Source organism: Mirounga leonina, unplaced genomic scaffold (assembly GCF_011800145.1).
Source record: "Mirounga leonina isolate KUSES-001 unplaced genomic scaffold, KU_Mleo_1.0 Mir_129, whole genome shotgun sequence".
In the NCBI taxonomy this organism is placed as follows: domain Eukaryota; kingdom Metazoa; phylum Chordata; class Mammalia; order Carnivora; family Phocidae; genus Mirounga; species Mirounga leonina.
Window position 1 is genome coordinate 36,696,655 of NW_023270323.1, and position 19,123 is coordinate 36,715,777.

General features: G+C 39.2%; 1 protein-coding gene across 3 annotated transcripts; it reads right to left on the reverse strand.

Annotated features, from left to right (window-relative positions):
- Positions 1-1,017: 1,017 nt before the first annotated feature.
- On the reverse strand, positions 1,018-17,381 carry ARL9 (ADP ribosylation factor like GTPase 9). Of its 3 annotated transcripts, none has more exons than XM_035004917.1 (4): positions 16,991-17,381; positions 13,049-13,211; positions 10,164-10,339; positions 1,018-1,535 (listed from the first exon to the last, which is right to left on the reverse strand). In XM_035004917.1, exons 1-4 carry the CDS (start codon positions 17,267-17,269, stop codon positions 1,311-1,313), a joined length of 843 nt encoding a protein of 280 aa, XP_034860808.1. In that variant the 5' UTR covers positions 17,270-17,381; the 3' UTR covers positions 1,018-1,310. The 3 variants fall into 3 exon arrangements, with proteins under 3 accessions (XP_034860808.1, XP_034860810.1, XP_034860809.1); XM_035004919.1 differs by lacking the exon at positions 16,991-17,381 and adding an exon at positions 16,198-16,682; XM_035004918.1 differs by lacking the exon at positions 16,991-17,381 and adding an exon at positions 16,115-16,679.
- Between the last annotated feature and the right edge of the window lie 1,742 nt (positions 17,382-19,123).

The window sequence follows — 19,123 nt, forward strand, 5'->3', positions numbered from 1 at the left end:
CACCAGGGGGGTTTTCTCTGGTATTTGCTGTGAGAATCTCATCAAGCTCCTGGAGATAAGTCTCACAAAATTTTAAGGACCCCACTATGCCTGGATCCCCTGGAGTTTTAACTCATAGTCATCCATCTGGACCTCCAGCAATTCGTCAATTACAGTTCTGGTTTTCCTACCCTGGCACTGGTTCCCACAGTTGGTTTCCACCCATGAAGCTCTTTGCCAGTAAATTATCATTCTTTGTATTCTTTTATTCGTTTCTTCAATCTTGGGGGGCAGCAGTTTGCCTTGTGTCCTCACCGCTCTTATGGGTCCTAGAAGAGTGGTTGATTTTTCAGTCTGTTTAGCTTTTCACTTGTTAGAATGGAGTGACAGCTTCTGAGCCTCTTACATACTGACTAGAAACTGAAGTCCTTTTGTTTTTTAACAAGACAAGACACTAGGTTAAAAGTTGGATTTTTATCATGTTTGTAGGTAAACAGAGGTATCATAAAATATTTCTGGTGAAGAAAGCTTATCTATGTATAAAAGCAAAATGTCAAGTATTTAAAAATCAAACCCTCAGTGTTCCTATTCTAGTATATAAGGCTCCTGAAAGAAGACTTTTCTTTTTTTTTTTTAATTTTTTATTCTTATGCTAATCCCCATACATTACATCATTAGTTTTAGATGAAGTGTTCCATGATTCATTGTTTGTGCATAACACCCAGTGCTCCATGCAGAACGTGCCCTCCTCAATACCCACCACCAGGCTAACCCATCCTCCCACCCTCCTCCCCTCTAGAACCCTGTTTGTTTTTCAGAGTCCATCGTCTCTCATGGTTCGTCTCCCCCTCTGATTTCCCCCGCTTCATTCTTCCCCTCCCGCTACCTTGAAAGAAGGCTTTTCTAAATCTTTCTAAATAGTTAATTTATATTTCTATGTATGTCTGATAGTGCTCACTTTTCTCATTGCCTTATCCTGATATTTCTTTCCTTACAGTGTTAAGTGAATCTACTTAAGGAAAGACACCTTGATTTTTATTGAAAAGAGGTAGTTTATTAAAATATTTTAATATAAATCTCATGTCATCAAAAAACTGCAAATGGTTTGAATGCTTACTAATGTCCACTTTAATTTTGTTGATGAAAATCCAAATATCCCCCGAATATATTATTTTACCAATATTTTTAAAGTTTAAAATCGAAACATAGAGAGGCTCTTAATCAATTAACATTATCTTTCTATATATGTCATGCACTAAGAAAATAGGAAATGGCTTATTTTTTATTGGACAGTGGAAACCTTTGGCTTCAAACCTGTCACTCAGCACTCCCTAGGGAGATCTAGATTGACAGCTGCACAGTGGGCCTGGGCGAGGTCCCTGCACGTCTGCAGCCAGGTGTGCAATCAGGTCTTTGGCATCTTGCATGACGGAGGGTATTTCTGAGCCGTTCTCAGTCACTTGGGTCCCAAACAAGAACATCTTCCTGTCGTTTCCCACCTCAGACAATGCCAAAGCTTCATGGATATCGGTAATACGATAGGCTGCTTCAAGATCCTTCACCCAGAATAGAAAAAGGATAGGAAAAAGCTGGTTATTTTGCAATCCTTTTGGATAGATACATTTATTATTCTCATTTATTGCTCTCAATGATTAAAACCTCTGTTTTAATGTGAAGGATATTGTGACCCCATTATTATGACCCCAGTGGTTGTCTTTTTTAATCAGAATTACATCAGCAATGGGGCATCTGGCTGGCTTAGTTGGTAGAACTCCTGATCTTGGGGTTGTGAGTTTGAGCCCCATATTGGGTATAGAGATTACTTACCAAAAAAATGAGAGAAAACATAAAGGGCAGCAGAATTATACCAGCAGTTACGAGCTATCATCAAGAAAGCATTTTCGGAATGAAATTAAGCCATTCTATACCTTAATCAGTTTTACAAACACTTTGGTCAATCTGCTTCTATTTTTGTTTTTCCATTTCTTTTTTATTTATCCAAAATCATACTCAATAGGATCAATTTTTTTTTATTGAAGTACAGTTGACATACAATATTACATTAGTTTTCGGTGTACAACATAGTAATTTGACAACTCTGTATGTTATTCTATGCTCACCATAAGTGTAGCTACCATCTCTCACCGTACAATGCTATTATGATACCATTGATTATATTCAGCATATAGCACTATACACTGTACCTTTCATCCCTGTGACCTATTCATTCCATAACTGGAAGCCTGTATCGCCCATTCCCTTTCACTCCTTTTTGCCCATCCCTCTACCACTCTCCCCTCTGGCAACCATCAGTTTGTTCTCTGTATTTATGGGTCTATTTCTCCTTTTTATTTGTTTGTTCTTTTGTTGTCCAGATTCCAGATGTAAGTGAAATCGTATGGTATTTGTCTCATTTCACTTAGCATAATACCCTCTAGGTCCACCCCTGGTCTCACAAATGGCAAGATCTCATTCTTTTTTATGGTGAGTAATATTCCAATATATGTATATATACTACACCTTCTTTATCCATTTACCTGTTGGTGGACACTTGGGCTGCTTCCTTATCGTGGCTACTGTAAATAATGCTGCAATAAACACATGGATGCATATACCTTTTCGAATTGGTGTGTTTTTTGCTTTTTTTGTTTTTTGGGTAAATACTCAGTAATAGAATTATTGGATCATATGGTATTTCTGTTTTTAATTTTGTGAGGACCCACCATAATGTTTTCCACAGTGCCTGTCCCAATTTACTTTCCTGTCAGCAATGCACAAGGGTCCTTTTTTCACATCCTTACCAACACTTGTTATTTCTTGTCTTTTTGATTCTAGCCATTCTGACAGGTGTGAAGTGATAGCTCATTGTGGTTTCGATTTGCATTTTGCTGATGATTAATGGTGTTGAGCATCTTTCTCATGTGTCTGTTGGACATCTGTATGTCTTCTTTGGAGAAATGTCTGTTCATCATATCTTCTACCTATTTTTAAATTGGATTATTTGGTTTTTTTTTTCAAAATTTTCTTTTTTTTTTTTTCCCAAAGATTTATTTATTTATTTGAGAGAGTGAGAATGAGAGAGAGAGAGTACATGAGAGCGGGGAGGGTTAGAGGGAGAAGCAGGCTCCTCGCCGAGCAGGGAGCCCGATGCGGGACTCGATCCAGGGACTCCAGGATCATGACCTGAGCTGAAGGCAGTTGCTTAACCAACTGAGCCACCCAGGTGCCCGGATTATTTGTTTTTTGAATGTTGACTTTTGTAAGTTCTCTACATATTTTGGATATTAAATCCTTATCAGATATATCATTTGCAAATATTTTTTCCCAATCAGTATTTGCCTTTTTAAAAAAAGATTTTATTTATTTATTTGGGAGAGAGAGAGAGAGAGATAGCAAGAGAGAGCATGATCGGGGGAGCAGCAGGGAAGAGGGAGAAGTAGGCTCCCCACTGAGCAGGAAGCCAATTAGGGGCTCCATTCCACAGACCCTGAGGATCTTAAGCCAACTGAACCACGGAGGCGCCCCTTGCCTTTTTGTTTTGTCAATGGATTCCTTTGATGTGCAGAAGCTTTTTATTTTTATGTAGTCCCAAAAGTTTATTTTTGCTTTTATTTCCCTTGCCTCAGGAGACATATCCAGAAAAATGTTTCTGGTGGTATATGGCTGCAGTTGATTACATTTCTAGATGTTGGTCATCCCAATATATTGCCTGTCTGAGATCAGAATTCATTTATTTTTAGAGCCTGTAGTAACTTTTTTTTAAAAAAGATTTTATTTATTTATTTGACAGAGAGAGACACAGAGAGAGAGGGAACACAAGCAGGGAGAGTGGGAGAGGGAGAAGCAGGCTTCCCGCTTGAGCAGAGAGGCTGATGTGGGGCTCGATCCCAGGACCCTGGGATTATGACCTGAGCTGAAGGCAGAGTCTTAACGACTGAGCCACCCAGGCGCCCCATAGAGCCTGTAGTAACTTTTGAACTGTGTTAATGGATCCAGTAACCTGGGTACAATGTCTCAAGGTAATAAATTCACTGATAGAACTGGAGAGGAAGAAAATACAAGGAGAATGTTGGATAAAAAGAGGGGTTCCTTGTAGTGATAAAAGCCCATTAGGGATGGGGTGCCTGGCTGGCTCAGTCATTAGAGCATGGAACTCTTGATCACAGGTTCATGAGTTGGAGCGCCACGCTGGATGTAGAGTCTACTTTAAAAAAAGAAGAAGATGAAGGGGCATTGGCCTTCGGCTCAGGTCATGACCCCAGAGTCCCAGAATTGAGCCCCACCTTGGGTTCCCACTAGCGGGGAGTTTGTTTCTCCCTCTGCCCCTCCCCCCACTCATGTTTTCTCTCTCTCTCTCTCTCTCTCTCTTTCTCTCACTCTCACTTGCCCACCATACATCTTTTCTGATCACAATGCTATGAAACTAGATATCAACCACAAGAAAAAAAAATCTGGAAAGAGCACAAATAGATGGAGGCTAAATAACATGCTACTAAAAATGAGTGGATCAACCAAGAAATAAAAAATTACATGGAGAAAAATGAAAATGAAAACACAACGGTCCAAAATCTTTGGGAAGGGAAGTTTATAGCAATACAGGCCCACCTCAAGAAGCAAGAAAAATCTCAGGTAAACAAACTACCTGTACACATAAAGGAGCTATAAAAAGAACAAAACTGCAAACTAGCAGAAGGAAGGAAATAATAAACACTGGAGCAGAAATAAATGACATGGACACTAAAAAAACAAACAAAAACAAAACAAAACAAAAAAACAATAGAACAGATCAATGAAACCAGAAGCTGGTTCTGTGAAAAGATCAACAAAATTGATAAACCTTTAGCCAGACTCATAAAGAGAGAGGGAGAGAGAGGACTCAAACAAAATAAAAAACAAGAGGAGAAATAACAGCTGACACCACACAAATACTAATGATTGTAAAAGAATGTCATGAAAAATTATATGCCAACAAATTGGACAACCTACAAGAAATGGATAAAGTCCTAGAAACATATAACCTCCCAAAACTGAATCAGGAAGAAATAAAAATCTGAACAGGCCAATTACCAGCAATGAAATCAAATCAGTAATCAAAAAACTTCCAACAAACAAAAGTCCAGGACCATATGGCTTCACAGGTGAATTCTACCAAACATTTAAAGAAGAGTTAATACCTATTCTTCTCAAAATATTTCAGAAAACAGGAAAACTTCCAAATTCATTCTATGAGGCCAGCATTACACTGATACCAAAACCAGAGAAAGACACCACAAAAAAGAGAACTACAAGCCAATATCTTTGATGAACATAGATGCAAAAATCCTCAACAAAATATTAGCAAACAGAATCCAACAATACATTAAAAAATATATTCACCACAATCAAGTGGGATTTATTCCTGGGATGCTAGAGTGGTTCAATATTTGCAAATCAAGCAACATGATATATCACATCAATAAAAGAAAGGATAGAAACCATATGATCATTTCAATAGTTGCAGAAAAAGCATTTGACAATGTAATTAATCCAGTCATGATAAAAAACCCTCCACAAAGCAGGTTTAGAGAGAACATACCTCAACACAATAAAAACCTTATATGAAAACCCCCCAGCTAACATCATACTTAATGAGGAAAAACTGAGAGTTCTCTCCTAAGGTAAGGAACAAGACAAGGATGTCCACTCTCACCACTGTTATTCAACATAGTACTGGAAGTCCTAGTCACAGCAATCAGCCAAGAAATTTAGCAAGTAATTTGTGTTAGTAAGGAAGAAGTCAAATTTTCACTATTTGCAGATGACATGGCACAATATATAGAAAACCCTAAAGACTCCACCAAAAAACTACTAGAACTGATAAATGAATTCAGTAAAGTTGCAAGATACAAAATCAATGTACAGAAATCTGTTGCATTTCTATATGCTAATAATGAAGCAGCAGAAAGAGAAATTAAGAAAAAAATCTCATTTATAATGGCACCAAAAATAATAAAAACCTAGGAATAAACCTAACCAAGGAGCCAAAGATGTGTATTGTGAAAACTATGAAACTCTGTTGAAAGAAATTGAAGACAACACAAGGAAATGGAAAGACATCCCATGCTCATGGATTGAAAGAACAAAGATTGTTAAAATGTCTATATAACCCATAGCAATATACAGATTTAATGCAATAGCTATCAAAATACCAACAGCATTTTTCACAGAACTAGAACAAACAATCCTAAAATTTGTATAAAACCAAAAAAGACCCCCAAAAGCCAAAGCAATCTTGAAAAAGAAAAACAAAACTGGAGGTAGCACAATTCTAGACTTCAAGTTATATTACAAAGCTGTAGTAATCAAAACAGTATGGTACTGGTGCAAAAACAGACACACAGATCAACAGAACAGAGTACAAAGCTCAGAAATAAACTCACAATTATATGGTCAATTAAGCTAGGACAAAGGAGGCAAGAATATGTAATGGAAAAAACAAGTGGTGTTGGGAAAACAGGACAGCAACATGCAAAAGAATAAAACTGGATCATTTTCTTACACAATAACGAAAACAAACTAAAAATGGATTAAGGACTTACATGTGAGACCTGAAACCATAAAAATCCTAGAAGAGACACAGGCAGTAATTTCTCTGAAATTGGTCATAGCAACATCTTTCTAGATATGTCTGCTGAGGCAAGGGAAACAAAAGCAAAAATAAACTATTGGAAGTATATGAAAATAAAAAGCTTCTCCACAACAAAAACAAAACAAAACAAAAAACAACCAACAAAATTAAAAGACAAGCTCCTGAATGGGAGAAGATATTCACCAATGACATATCCAATAAAGAATTAGTATCCAAAATATAAAGAACTTACACAACTCAAAACACACAAAAAAAACAAATAATCCAATTAAAAAACAGACAGAAGACATGAACAGACATTTTCTAAAGACAACATACAAATGGCCAAAAGACACATGAAAAGATGCTCAAATCACTCATCATCAGGGAAATGCAAATCAAAACCACAATGAGTTATCACCTCACACATTTTAGAATGGCTAAAATCAAAACCACAAGAAATAACAAGTGTTGGTGAGGATGTGGAGAAAAAGGAACCCTCGTGCACTGTTGGTAGGAATGTAAACTGGTGCAGCCATTGTGGAAAATAGTTCCTCCAAAGATTAAAAATAGAACTACCCTGGGACGTCTGGCTGACTCAGTCAGTAGAGCATGTGACCCTTGATCAAAGTCATGAGTTCATGCCCCACACTGGGTGTAGAGTTTACTTAAAAAAAAAAAAAAATAGAACTACCCTATAATCTAGTAATCACACTATTGGGTATTTTCTCAAAGAATAAGAAAACACTAATTCAAAGGGATATATGCACCCCTGTGTTTATTGAAGCATTATTTACAACTGTCAAACTATGGAAGCAACCCAAGTATCCATCAATAGATAGCTAAAGAAGATGTGGTATACACACACACACACACACACACACACACACACACACGGAGGAATATTACTCAGCCATAAAAAAGAATGAAATCTTGCCATTTGCAACAACATGGATGGATCTAGAGAGTACAATGCTAAGTGAAATAAGCCAGTAAGAGAAAGACAAATACCATATGATTTCACTCCAAGTGAAATTTAAGATACAAAAGAAACAAAGGAAATAAAAAGAGGCATACCAAAAAACATACTCTTAACTATAGAGAACAAACAGTTACCAGAGGGGAGGTGAGTGGGGGGTGGGTGAAATAGGTGAAGAGGGTTAAGAGTATACTTTCTTGATGAGCACTGAGTAATATGTGGAACTACTGAATCACTATATTATACACCTGAAAGTAATATATTGCTGTATGTTAACTACATTGGAATGAAAATAATTTTTTAAAAATGTGTTAAAAAAATAAATGGAAAGCTATATATAAAGAAGAGAACCATAAGCAAAGTAAAATAATCATCAACAGGTTGCTGAAGAAGATATATGTAATGCATATAAATAACACAGGATTATTTTTCCCAATGATATGAAAGATTTCTACAACTCAAATAAGAAAAGATAAATACCCTAATAGAAATTTGGGAAGAAATATTAAAAGACAATTCACAGGGGTGCCTGGGTGGCTCAGTCAGTTGAGCAACCTACTCTTGACTGCCACTCGGGTCACGATTTGGGGTTGTGGGATCAAGCCCCATATCGGACTCTGCACTGGGCAGGGAGCCTGCTTGAGATTCTTTCTCTCCCTCTCCCTCTGCCCCTCCCCTCTCTCTCACTTGCTCTCCCTCTTTCTAAAAATAAATAAATAAAAGACAACTCACAGATGTGGAAATTAGTTTCAAAGAATGAAACAAGTTTGAAACTAATAACCAATGCACATCTGAAAAGATGTTCAAGCTCACTAGTAATTAAGGAAATGCAAATTAAAATATAGGATAAAATTTCAGCCCCATCAGATTGGCAAAAATGAAAAAGTTTGACAATACCAAGTATTGAGATGGATGTGAAGCTGCAAAAATCTATCATATTCTGCTGGTGGAAGAATAAATTGGTGCAATATCTTTGGAAAGCAACTTGGTAAGATCTAGTAAAACTGAATATGTACAAATCCAGAAACCCAGCAATTCCTCTCTTAGGTGTATGCACTAGAGAAATGTTGATACACATCTACAAGAAGACACATACATGAAGATTCACTGCGGCAGTTTAGAACAATAAACAATTGGAAATAACCCAAACACCCAGCATGAAAATGGTATAATTGTGGTACATTCATCCAATGGAATACCATACAGCTCACTTACATGTACCATGGTCTTTGTAATTTGTGGTATTTAAGATGCTGCAGTTCAAAACAAAATAAAACAAAAGCTCCAGCCTTTCTTTTCAATATAATCTGCAGGACTAGCGTCCATGCTGAACTGTAACATAGGCTCCTCCTTTAGGTCATCATTTGTTAACTACTTAGTTTACTGCCATAAGCATTCACCCTTAGAAGTAGTGGAAGAATCAAGTTCCTTAATGATTGGCAATCTTAGCAATTGAAGGAGGGGCTTTAGTATTACAATACTATAGATGTTTAATTTTTTTTAACTTTTTTTAATTGTGGTAAAATACACATAACAAAATTTACCACCTTAACCATGTATGAGTGTACAGTTCAGTACATTCACACTGTTGTGCAACCATCCACCTCCAGAAGTCTTTTCATCTTGCAAAACTGAAACTCTGTACCCACAAAGCAATAACTCCCATTTCTCCTTCCCCCAACCCAAGGCAACCATCACCAATATAAACTTAGTACCCATTAAACAATGACTCCTCCTTCTCCTCTCCCCCCATTCCCTGGTAACCTCTAATCTACTTTCTGTCTCTATGAATTTGACTATTCTAGGTACCTCATGAACGTGGAATTATACAATATTAGTTGTTTCGTTGCTGGCTTATTTCTCTTAGCATAATGTCCTTAAGGTTTATCCATATCACAGCATGTGTCAGAATTTCCTTTTTTAAGGCTGAATTATACTCCATTGTATGTATATATCACATTTTGTTTATCCATTCAACCATGGAGGGACACTTGGGTTACTTCTACCTTTTGACTATTGTGAATAATTCTTCTGTGAACATGGATGTATGAGTATCTGTTTGAGTTCCTGCTTTCATTTCTTTTGAGTATATACCCAGACATGGAATTGCTGGATTATATGTGAGTTCCATTTTTAATTTTTTAAGGAACTGCCATGCTGTTTTCTAAAGTGGCTGCACCATTTTACATTCCCAACGACACTGTACAGGGTTCCAGTTTCTCCATGGTTGTTTAATATTCTTTGTGTATGTGAAATAAATTCAGGTCAGACTAATTAATCTAAAGCAAACTATTTCTTTATGTATGGTAGACACTCAAATATTTTGTTGAAATCAATTCAACCATCAGTAAATGTTTATTGAATTAAATTCAATGCATATTTGTTGAATTTCTACTATGCTTGTTCAGTATAAGGGACACAAAGATGAATGATGGTCTTTATTCTCAAGGGGTTTATAATCTAGGAGATCTTATAAGTATAAAATAAACTGAATATACAGCATATTTTTAAATATCTAGCTATTAAAAGTGGACATTTTTATTTCTTTTAGTAATAATAAAACTATTGAGTAAAATTTATATTTGCCCAAATTTTTACCTGTTTGTTTGCAAACACAACCAGAGGAAGGATTGGGTTTGTTCCGATTAATTGATGAAGGTGTTTCTTGGCTTCAGGTAATCTGTTGTGATCAGCTGAATCCACCACAAAGATCAGCAGCAATCCTCTGGATAGGTACATTTCCCAATAGGAACGGAAAGGTTCACTGCCACCAACTACAGAGAAGAGTAGAGAAAGAAGACACCAAAAAACATTGCAGAAGCATCCACTGAGGAGGCAGGAAAGGCACTTTTAGATAATTTCCAAACACTGGACGGGTGTTCTGATAAAATGCCACTGTGTAAGAGTGTACCCAATTCTGAGAATGGCCAGAGACATATTCCTAGGGAAATGGCTGGTGGGAATATTTACCCTCCATAAGTGGTTCAATCATTCTGGGACACAAAGACTCAGCATAAAGACACTAGATCCACTACAGTGGATACAGTAGACCCCGATCTATAATTCATAACAGCCATGGAGGCCACTGCCTATCACTTAAGCTCAGAAAATGGGAATATGTTACTAAAATAATTCAGGGTGATAGGTTAAAACACACCTTTCTCCAAAATAAGTTTTAAATAGACTGAATTCACTGGCCAGCCTCACTTGCACCATCTTTTTCCTTTGTCAAAATCCCAGAACTAATTTCTCCTCTTAACATTGCACTAAGATTTAATAGGATCCTGTGGGCATTTAAGAATACTTGGCTCAGAAAAAAAAACGCCTTTGGACTATTTCATTCTGCTGATTCTCCCCAGAAGAAACTTACTGGTAATGATAATAATATATACACAATGAATTTAATTTTTATTTTTCTCCTAGAACGAGGCTGGCAAACTATGGCCCAAGTCTAAATCTGGCCCACTGCCTATTTTTGTACAGCCCAGGAACAAAGAATGGATTTTACATTTTTAAGTGTTGGGGGAAAAAAAAGAGAAAGAATAACATTTCATGACATTGGAACATTATGTCACATTTGTATTTCAGTGTCTACAAATAACGGTTTATAAGAACATAGATGTGGACTTATTCACATATTGTCTATGGCTGCTTCCAAACTACAACAGAGTTTAGTAGCTGCATAGAGACCATGCGGCCCCCAAAGCCTAAATTATTTACTACCTAGCCCTTTACAGAAAAAGTTTGAAGACCTTTGTTTTAGGAATTTAACAAAAACATTTAAAATACTACTGGGAAAGTGTCTCGATTTGTCTGTCCTTTGTTTTCCTTTTACAGAGCTAGACTAATTCCCTAAAGGATTTTGTGTAATTCACTTTTTAAAAGAATGTTGTGTAATCTTCTAAGTAATTCATATGGTTTTAACATATTTAGTTTAAGCATGAATGAACATTTGGGTTGTTCCTCAACTTTTTTTTGTGACATCATGACATTTCACCTATATAGGGATTTTTATCTTTTTGTTATTAACTTCTAACTTAATTGCAATGTATTCAAAGAACATGGTTTGTATGATGCCCCTTCTCTGAAAAATTTGTTAACACTTGCTGTATGGTCCACCAGGTGGTCAATTTTGGTAAATGTTCCATGAGTCTTTGAGAAAAACATGTATTTTAGCTTTGGGATGTAGCTAAAATTGTTTAATTGAACAATCTTATATTGTCCGTTGGATGAAACTTGTTGATTGTGTTCAAATTCTTTGTATCTTTGCTGATTTTTTTCCTCTTTGATTCTATTAATAATTGACAATATGTTGAAATCCCTCACTCCAATGGTAAATATGTCTATTTTTTTCCCTAGTTGGATTCTCCCTTTCTTTTCATTCCTTTGTTCCTTCCTTCCTTTCTTTTCATTTTTTATATTTTGAGACTATTTTCTTAGCTATCTATTTGGTTAAAATTATTATTTCTTCTATAGCTTCTGAACAAATTAAAACCTCTATTCCTGATTATGTTGTTAGCTGAAAGATTTGCGTACACGTTGACCAATTTCTCTGCCCATATGTTCTTTTTGTAACTGGATGAAAGCAAAAATAAAAAGTTGATTACAGTAATCTAAGGGAGAGATGGTGTAGGTTCCAACTGAAATAGGTGCAGTAGGAAAGGATATAGCTGATGAATTCAAGCTTTGTTTAGAGGTAGAAAAATTCGTAGTGTTTTATTTGTGGACTGGAGTTGGGGGTGCAAAAGGAGACATTAAGGGTGACTCCTAGTTTTCTGGCTTGAGTAACACGATAGGTGAAGAACCATTTACTGAGCAGTAGATTATAGGGAAAGGAACAGATATGGAGATAAATCAAGCACTTTGTTTTGACCATTTTAGGTTTGAGAGTCCAAATTAGATATCCACGTAAAGATGTCAGATGACATTTGGGTATGCTTGGGCTGGATAGATAAATTTGGGAGTCATTAGCATAGAGATGGTATTTAAGGCCAATAGGATGGAGGAAATCATCCAAGGAGAGAATGTAAAGAACAAAATCTAATGCAACTTTGGAGAATAGCAATATTTAGAGGGGGGTGACTCCAGAATTACTTTAGCATAGAGACTTCTGGGCTGCCCTCTGGTTATAAAAAGAGGTTTGGGGCTTGTTCATAGTTGCATTTGCAGAGGAGGAAGTATGTTGTATTTACTTAGATTGAATGTTTATTGGGGGTAGTAAGGGACAAGAGAGGCTATTATAGGAGGGGGTGCTATAGCCTTCCTTGCAGCTCCCTCGTATGCCAGCCCTGATAAAAGGAGGAAATAAGAATAGAAAGTGACTTCCTCCACAGTGCACTAGTAAACTATATATGCATTCTAAAAGCGTAGGAAAACCTGACCCAGTGTCACTTTTCGTAAGGGTGTAATGTTGCTAACAGTATGTCTGGCTTAAGGTATAACAAGATAAGCCTATCCTGTTACTAATGAGAAAGAGGGCTTACTCTCCAGAAACTCCATCTGGCTATCTTCAGTGCTGATGCACACTGCATTGAAACCTTGGGTGGGTGCCACGCTGTGCTGGACTCTGTTTAAAGCTAGAGAGTGCAGAACACTGGTCTTTCCTGCTCCATCCAGGCCCAACACAAGGATCTGCTTATTTTTCTCCTGTGAAAACAAAAGACAAATCAATAAACCTATGCAACCAGGGCCTTGTTTTCCTGGGTCCTGGCAGTGTGCCTGCCTGTGATAGGACCCAATAATAATTGTGAAATTGTAAACCAGAACAAAACTTCACAGAACATTTAATATGTCTAGGAGCACCTGGCTGGCTCAGTTGGTAGAGCATGGGACTCTTGGTCTTGGGGTCATGAGTTCAAGCCCCATGTTGGGCATAGAGCTTACTTAAAAAAAATTTAATAGATCTAGAACAAACTGTACCAAACAGTTTGTATTTTATAACCAGCCATTAGTTATGTGGTATTAATCATACCACATCCCTCCAACCCCCAACTAGAATGATGGTGATTAATCTATTAAATAAAGACTTCATATATATATATATCAGGATTTATAGGAGGTGCCATAGATTGCAGGATCAATTTTCAGACTTCACTTTGCTTCTTGAGTTCATGTCCACTGGGGATTGCTTCAGAATTCAGTTTGTTGTTTGGGATCTTGGGACCTCTATGGTTCATGTACTGACTATGCCATTCAGCATGTAAGCACCTAAGGTCTCATATTATTGATCTGTTTTCTTTTCCTAATTGGATCACTAACTAGATTAAAAGACTTTAGGGCAAGTGAATACTTTTAAATATAAGTATCATGATTAAATGAAAAGGCTAAGGTTACAGAAATTGTTAAACAGGTTCCTATCACAAATGAACATTTATTTTAGAACCTGATGTTAAAACCTGTTGAACTTGACATAAACTTTAGAAAGAATCATTCCACCAATATACCAGACTTAGAAATTTTTATGACAAGTGACTGAGAGACAAGAAGGGCAGACTGGTATGAAAAGTTCAAAGGGCTCAGAAAAGTGGCTTTTAGGGTGCACAATTTAAAGTGAACAGTAATAAATGACCAACAATACAGCCAGATTACCCATAGGAATTCAATTCTATTTCCCAAACTGCCTACTGAAGAAGCTTCTCATGCACAAAAACACCAGTAATTATCTTCAATGACATTGGTTTGGAAATAATAATCTTTTACATTTGTACTTGAACACTAAATATTGACATTAGATTTAGACTGGGTTTCTAATAGAAAGTTAATTTTTTTCACTATCCCACTTTTTTTGAAAATAAGATCTATGTGAAAGTAAGATGTTTGAAGATCTGCTCTAATATGGTTGTATAGAGAGCATGATTTATGAAAACTGTCTTTTGAATAACAGAATTAGAAAAAGTACATGTTTGTTTTTGGAGTTCTTGATGGCTCAAAGCAAATGGTATTTCCATAGTTATTTTCTTTTTTTAAGATTTTATTTACTTATTTGACAGAGACAGACACAGCGAGAGAGGGAACACAAGCAAGGGGGAGTGGGAGAGGGAGAAGCAGGGTTCCCGTTGAGCAGGGACCCCAATGTGGGGCTTGATGCCAGGACCCTGGGATGATGACCTGAGCAGAAGGCAGATGCTTAACGACTGAGCCACCCAGGCACCCCTCCATAGTTATTTTCTATCTTTATCCCCATTCCCTCCCATCTGCATCTAAACGTTATAGTGTCATTCTGGGAGTGTGGTGGTGAGGAAGAAGGACTTCATTGATAGAGAATACTTCGTAGGATGATTTAAATTGCATGCTTTAAAGCAAAGTTGGGGCCAAGAAATGGCTGTAGGGTGTGGATTGTGTCCCCCTTACTGTCTCTACCAATGGCCCCACTTAAGGCTACCCCAACATATTTTATCAATTCCAAGATGCACTCCTCCCCCCATTTTAACATCTCCAAAATGAGAGTTTTACAATTCATGTCTTTTTTTTTTTTAGAAAGAGCCTAGGCTGTGGGATTAGGAGAAGGGGCAGAGGGAGAGAGAGAGAATCTCAAGAAGACTCCTGGCTGAGTGCAGAGCTCCAGGTGGGACTTGATCTCAGGACCCTGAGATCATGACCTGAGCTGAAATCAAGAGTGGGATGCTTAATCGACTGAGCCACCCAAGTGTCTGGGTATGTCATGTTTTGATTGGCAGCACTTTTTTTTTTTCTTTCTCAGTGGTGCTAAAATAATGGTATCTGAGATCCTATGAAATATTGTGAGTAAAAACAGTTCCGTACTCTCTTTCCAACCACATGCCTGTCCTTACTCTACCCTGTCTAGGAATTCTGCAGTCACTGATGGTTACATTTTACTTTATTTTTTAGCAAAACACATGCTAAAATACATGCTTTCTCATGTTTATCATCTCTTCAGGAAAGCTAGGATTACTGTTAAGCCAAAAGTTCTGACACAATTTGGGATTTTGAACACCACTGTTCCCTGTCAGTAGTCATTCTTTTAACAATATATGGATCTATAATAATCTGTGTTTTACCAGAGATCAAATCGCAGTTAATAATTCAAATTGTTTAGGGGCGCCTAGGTGGCTCAGTCGTTAAGCCTCTACCTTTGGCTCAGGTCATGATCCCAAGGGTCATGATCCGAGTCCTGGGATGTAGCCCCACATCGGGCTTCCTGCTCGGCGGAGAGCCTGTTTCTCCCTCTCCGCCCCCCGCCCCTGCTTGTGTTCCCTCTCTCGCTGTCTCTCTCTGTCAAATAAATAAAATCTTAAAAAAAAAAAATTAAAATTGTTTAGAACCAGAAAGCACCGGTGAGCTCAGGAACTCCAGGAGCAAGAAGCTTATTAAGCTGATCCAAACAATGCCTGTTTTTTCTTTCTTTTTATCCTCCACCCCCTCAATTTTTTCACTGTGGTAAAATACACATAATATAAAATTTACCATCTTACCCATTATTAAGCATACAGTTCAGTGGTATTAAATACATTCATGATGCTGTGCAGCCATCACCACCCTCCATCTCCCTAACGCTTCATCCTGTAAAACTGAAACTCTGTAGTCATTACCATTCTCTCTCCCCGCAGCCTCAGGCAACCACCAATTCTACTCCACGATTCCGACCACTCTAGGTACCTCATATAAATAGTACCATAGGTATTTCTTTTTGTGATTGCAGTGCAGAGACCTCTCAGTTACAACTGTGTGACCGTCCCTCTGGGCGCTGGTAGCCGGAAAACAACGGAAGGAGTAACCACGGAGAAGGTCCAGCCCTCACACACAGCTGCACGAATTCAGGAACCCTGCACTACGGAAAGGAGTCGGAGAGAGAGCCCGAGCGCGGCGACGGCTCGGGGCTGGTTTCGGCACCGTAGGCGGCGTGTGCGCCAGCGCCGCCAGCGCTGCACGGAGACGGGGCCCGAGAAGGGCCGCTTCCGCCCCGGGCACACCAACCGGGACCTCTTCTTCCTCGCCGCTACCCCGCCCGAGGGTGGGACGCAGGGGCCGGGTTAGGAGTGAGGGTAAGGCAGGTGACAGGGAAAAGGGCTAGCGACGGGTCTTGGGAAGCGTGGCACACCCCCTTCCACCCGCAGATTAAAATGCCCTCGGGGCGCCTGGGTGGCTCAGTCGGTTAAGCGACTGCCTTCGGCTCAGGTCATGATCCTGGACTCCCGGGATCGAGTCCCGCATTGGGCTCCCTGCTCGGCAGGGAGCCTGCTTCTCCCTCTGACCCTGCCCCCTCTCATGTGCTCTCTCATTCTCTCTGTCTCAAATAAATAAATAAAATCTTTAAAAAAATAAAAAATAAAAAAATAAAATGCCCTCAAAGGAGGCCTGATTCCCTCCCGCGCAGGTCGGGGCCTCGGACGTAACAGAGCCGGCGGCGCTCGGGCCTGACTGCCCCCCGCGGCCTTGGAGAGCGGGTCGAGGCGCCCGACCCTTACCGGCGGCTCCAGCGGGGGCTTCGTCAAGGCGCTGTTGTCCTTCTCTTTCTCTTCTTTTCCCTTAAGTTGTTCCTTCTCTTTCTCGGTCTCCCGCTCCTTCCTCTTTTCCTCTTTACAGTTACTTTTCTCCTCCTTTCCCTTTTCTTTTCCCTTAATTTTCTCCTTCTCCACCTCCTTCTTTTTCTCTTTCTCCTCCTTTCCTTTTTCCCGAATTTTCTCTTTCTCTGGCTCCTTGCCCTTCTTCACCTTCCCCTTCTCCATCACCCTTCCCTTCTCCATCCCCACCGCCCTAATTTCCTTCCCTCCTTCCGCGCGCCCGCGCGCTGGAGCCTGGGCCTTGGGTCCCGGCAGGTGTGGCCCCCGTGACGGACGCAGGGTGGAGACGTAGGTCCACGCGGCGTAGACAACACCCGCGGTCACTGCGCGGCCGAGGCCAGTGCCCCGGCGCGCGGGGTGCCGCGGGGCATCTGACCCCCGCTAGGGGGGTCTGCGGCGCAGCGGACTCGCCGATCCCGGGGCGGGGAAGGGGAGATAGGGGAGGGAGCTAGGGGAAGCGTTGACCCAGGGAGGTGGAGAGGCCCAGCCGCGGGAGTTGGGAGAGACCCGCGGGACTGCTCTTCCGAGTAGGAAAAACACCCCAGGCGACACCTCCTCCGGAGGTCGCACCATGGCCCCGATTCCCTTGTGCTGGGCGCAGTGTCTCCGAAAGGCCTTCCAAGCCAGCCCAGTTCCTAGCGTGTCACCACTCCCACATCATCCTAGAGCCGCCCGACCCTCGAGTCTCCCATCGGAAGAACACTTCGGAAGCCAGCGTCCAGAGCGTTCCAGAGGTTTCCCCGCCTCTCCCAGCCAGTCATCACAAGCCTGAAAAGTGAAGTCGGGTATCTTGCCGCCCTCCGTCCCGTTAACTCCACTAGGAGTGTCTAGAGGCCGCTATCCAGGACGCTTAAGAGAAACATGAACAGCTCGCTTATTTTAAATTCCCGCTACATATCGTTTAAACAAAATTACCTGGAGATTAAATTAGTAGTCCGCCAGGAACATAGATACTAGTAATGATGGGTATTAAACAATTAAACAAAATAGTCACGAACAATGATCCCGTATGTAGCAAATTAGGTAACCCATGGGGCTTTTCAAAGGTGGTGGTAACATTTCTTAAACTGGTTGAAAAGTATAGGGATGGTTCTTTTTATTATTTTGTTATAAACTGCTCTCAAGAATATATTTCACAATCTAATGAAATTATCTTAATGCAATAAACTGACTCTCTTTCATCAGATCTACTGTTCAGATAGGCTTGTAAGGAACAGTGAATGACAGGCTGGTTCCAGGTTGGAGTGATGTAAATGTTTAAGGTTAGCAGTTTACAAGCAGCCTTGAAAATGCTGTGGTTAGTAACTTAAAAAATGTTTACTCCTCAATTTGTTTATAAACACATATGAACATGATGAATTGTCAGTGAAGTTACAACTGGGTTCTCTTGGTTCCATCAGATTAGGTTTGAAGCTTTGTGGGAGGGGCAAGAAACAATTTTAGATATTTAGCCTAAAAAATTCTTAGGTATACCAACCAGGAAGTCCTCAATAAAATGCCAAAACCCAAAACACCTTAATCCATACTCACTGCTAGAATATTTTATTTTAAAATGTACCGCAGTGAATGGATGTATCCATATTGGCTTTTATAAATGTACACACACACATACAAAGTATATGTCCTTGATTAAAGACCTGTCCAAAAGAAGAAATAATTACTAGAAAATTAATGTAGATGCTTATACTTCGACAATTATAACTTATTTCAATTGAGGTTTCAGTTGCTTAGTAATGACTGGTAATAACAATGGCTAGTAATTACAATGACTAAATAGAGAAATTAACTTTCACTCTTGGTGCCTTGGGTCAAAATTTTCAACGATGGATAACTTTCACCAAAATTCTGTAGCTCAGTTAACCTAAAAATGATTATCCTTCACCACAGAAATTTAATGGAATCCTAAATAACAAATTTATGAACAATTATTCCTGTAATGGGGTATATATTCAGAAGGAATAAGTACAACACTCTTACCAAAAGATTATTCTCTAAGCTCAAAAAGTATTACGTCATAATAAGTCATTCATATATAAG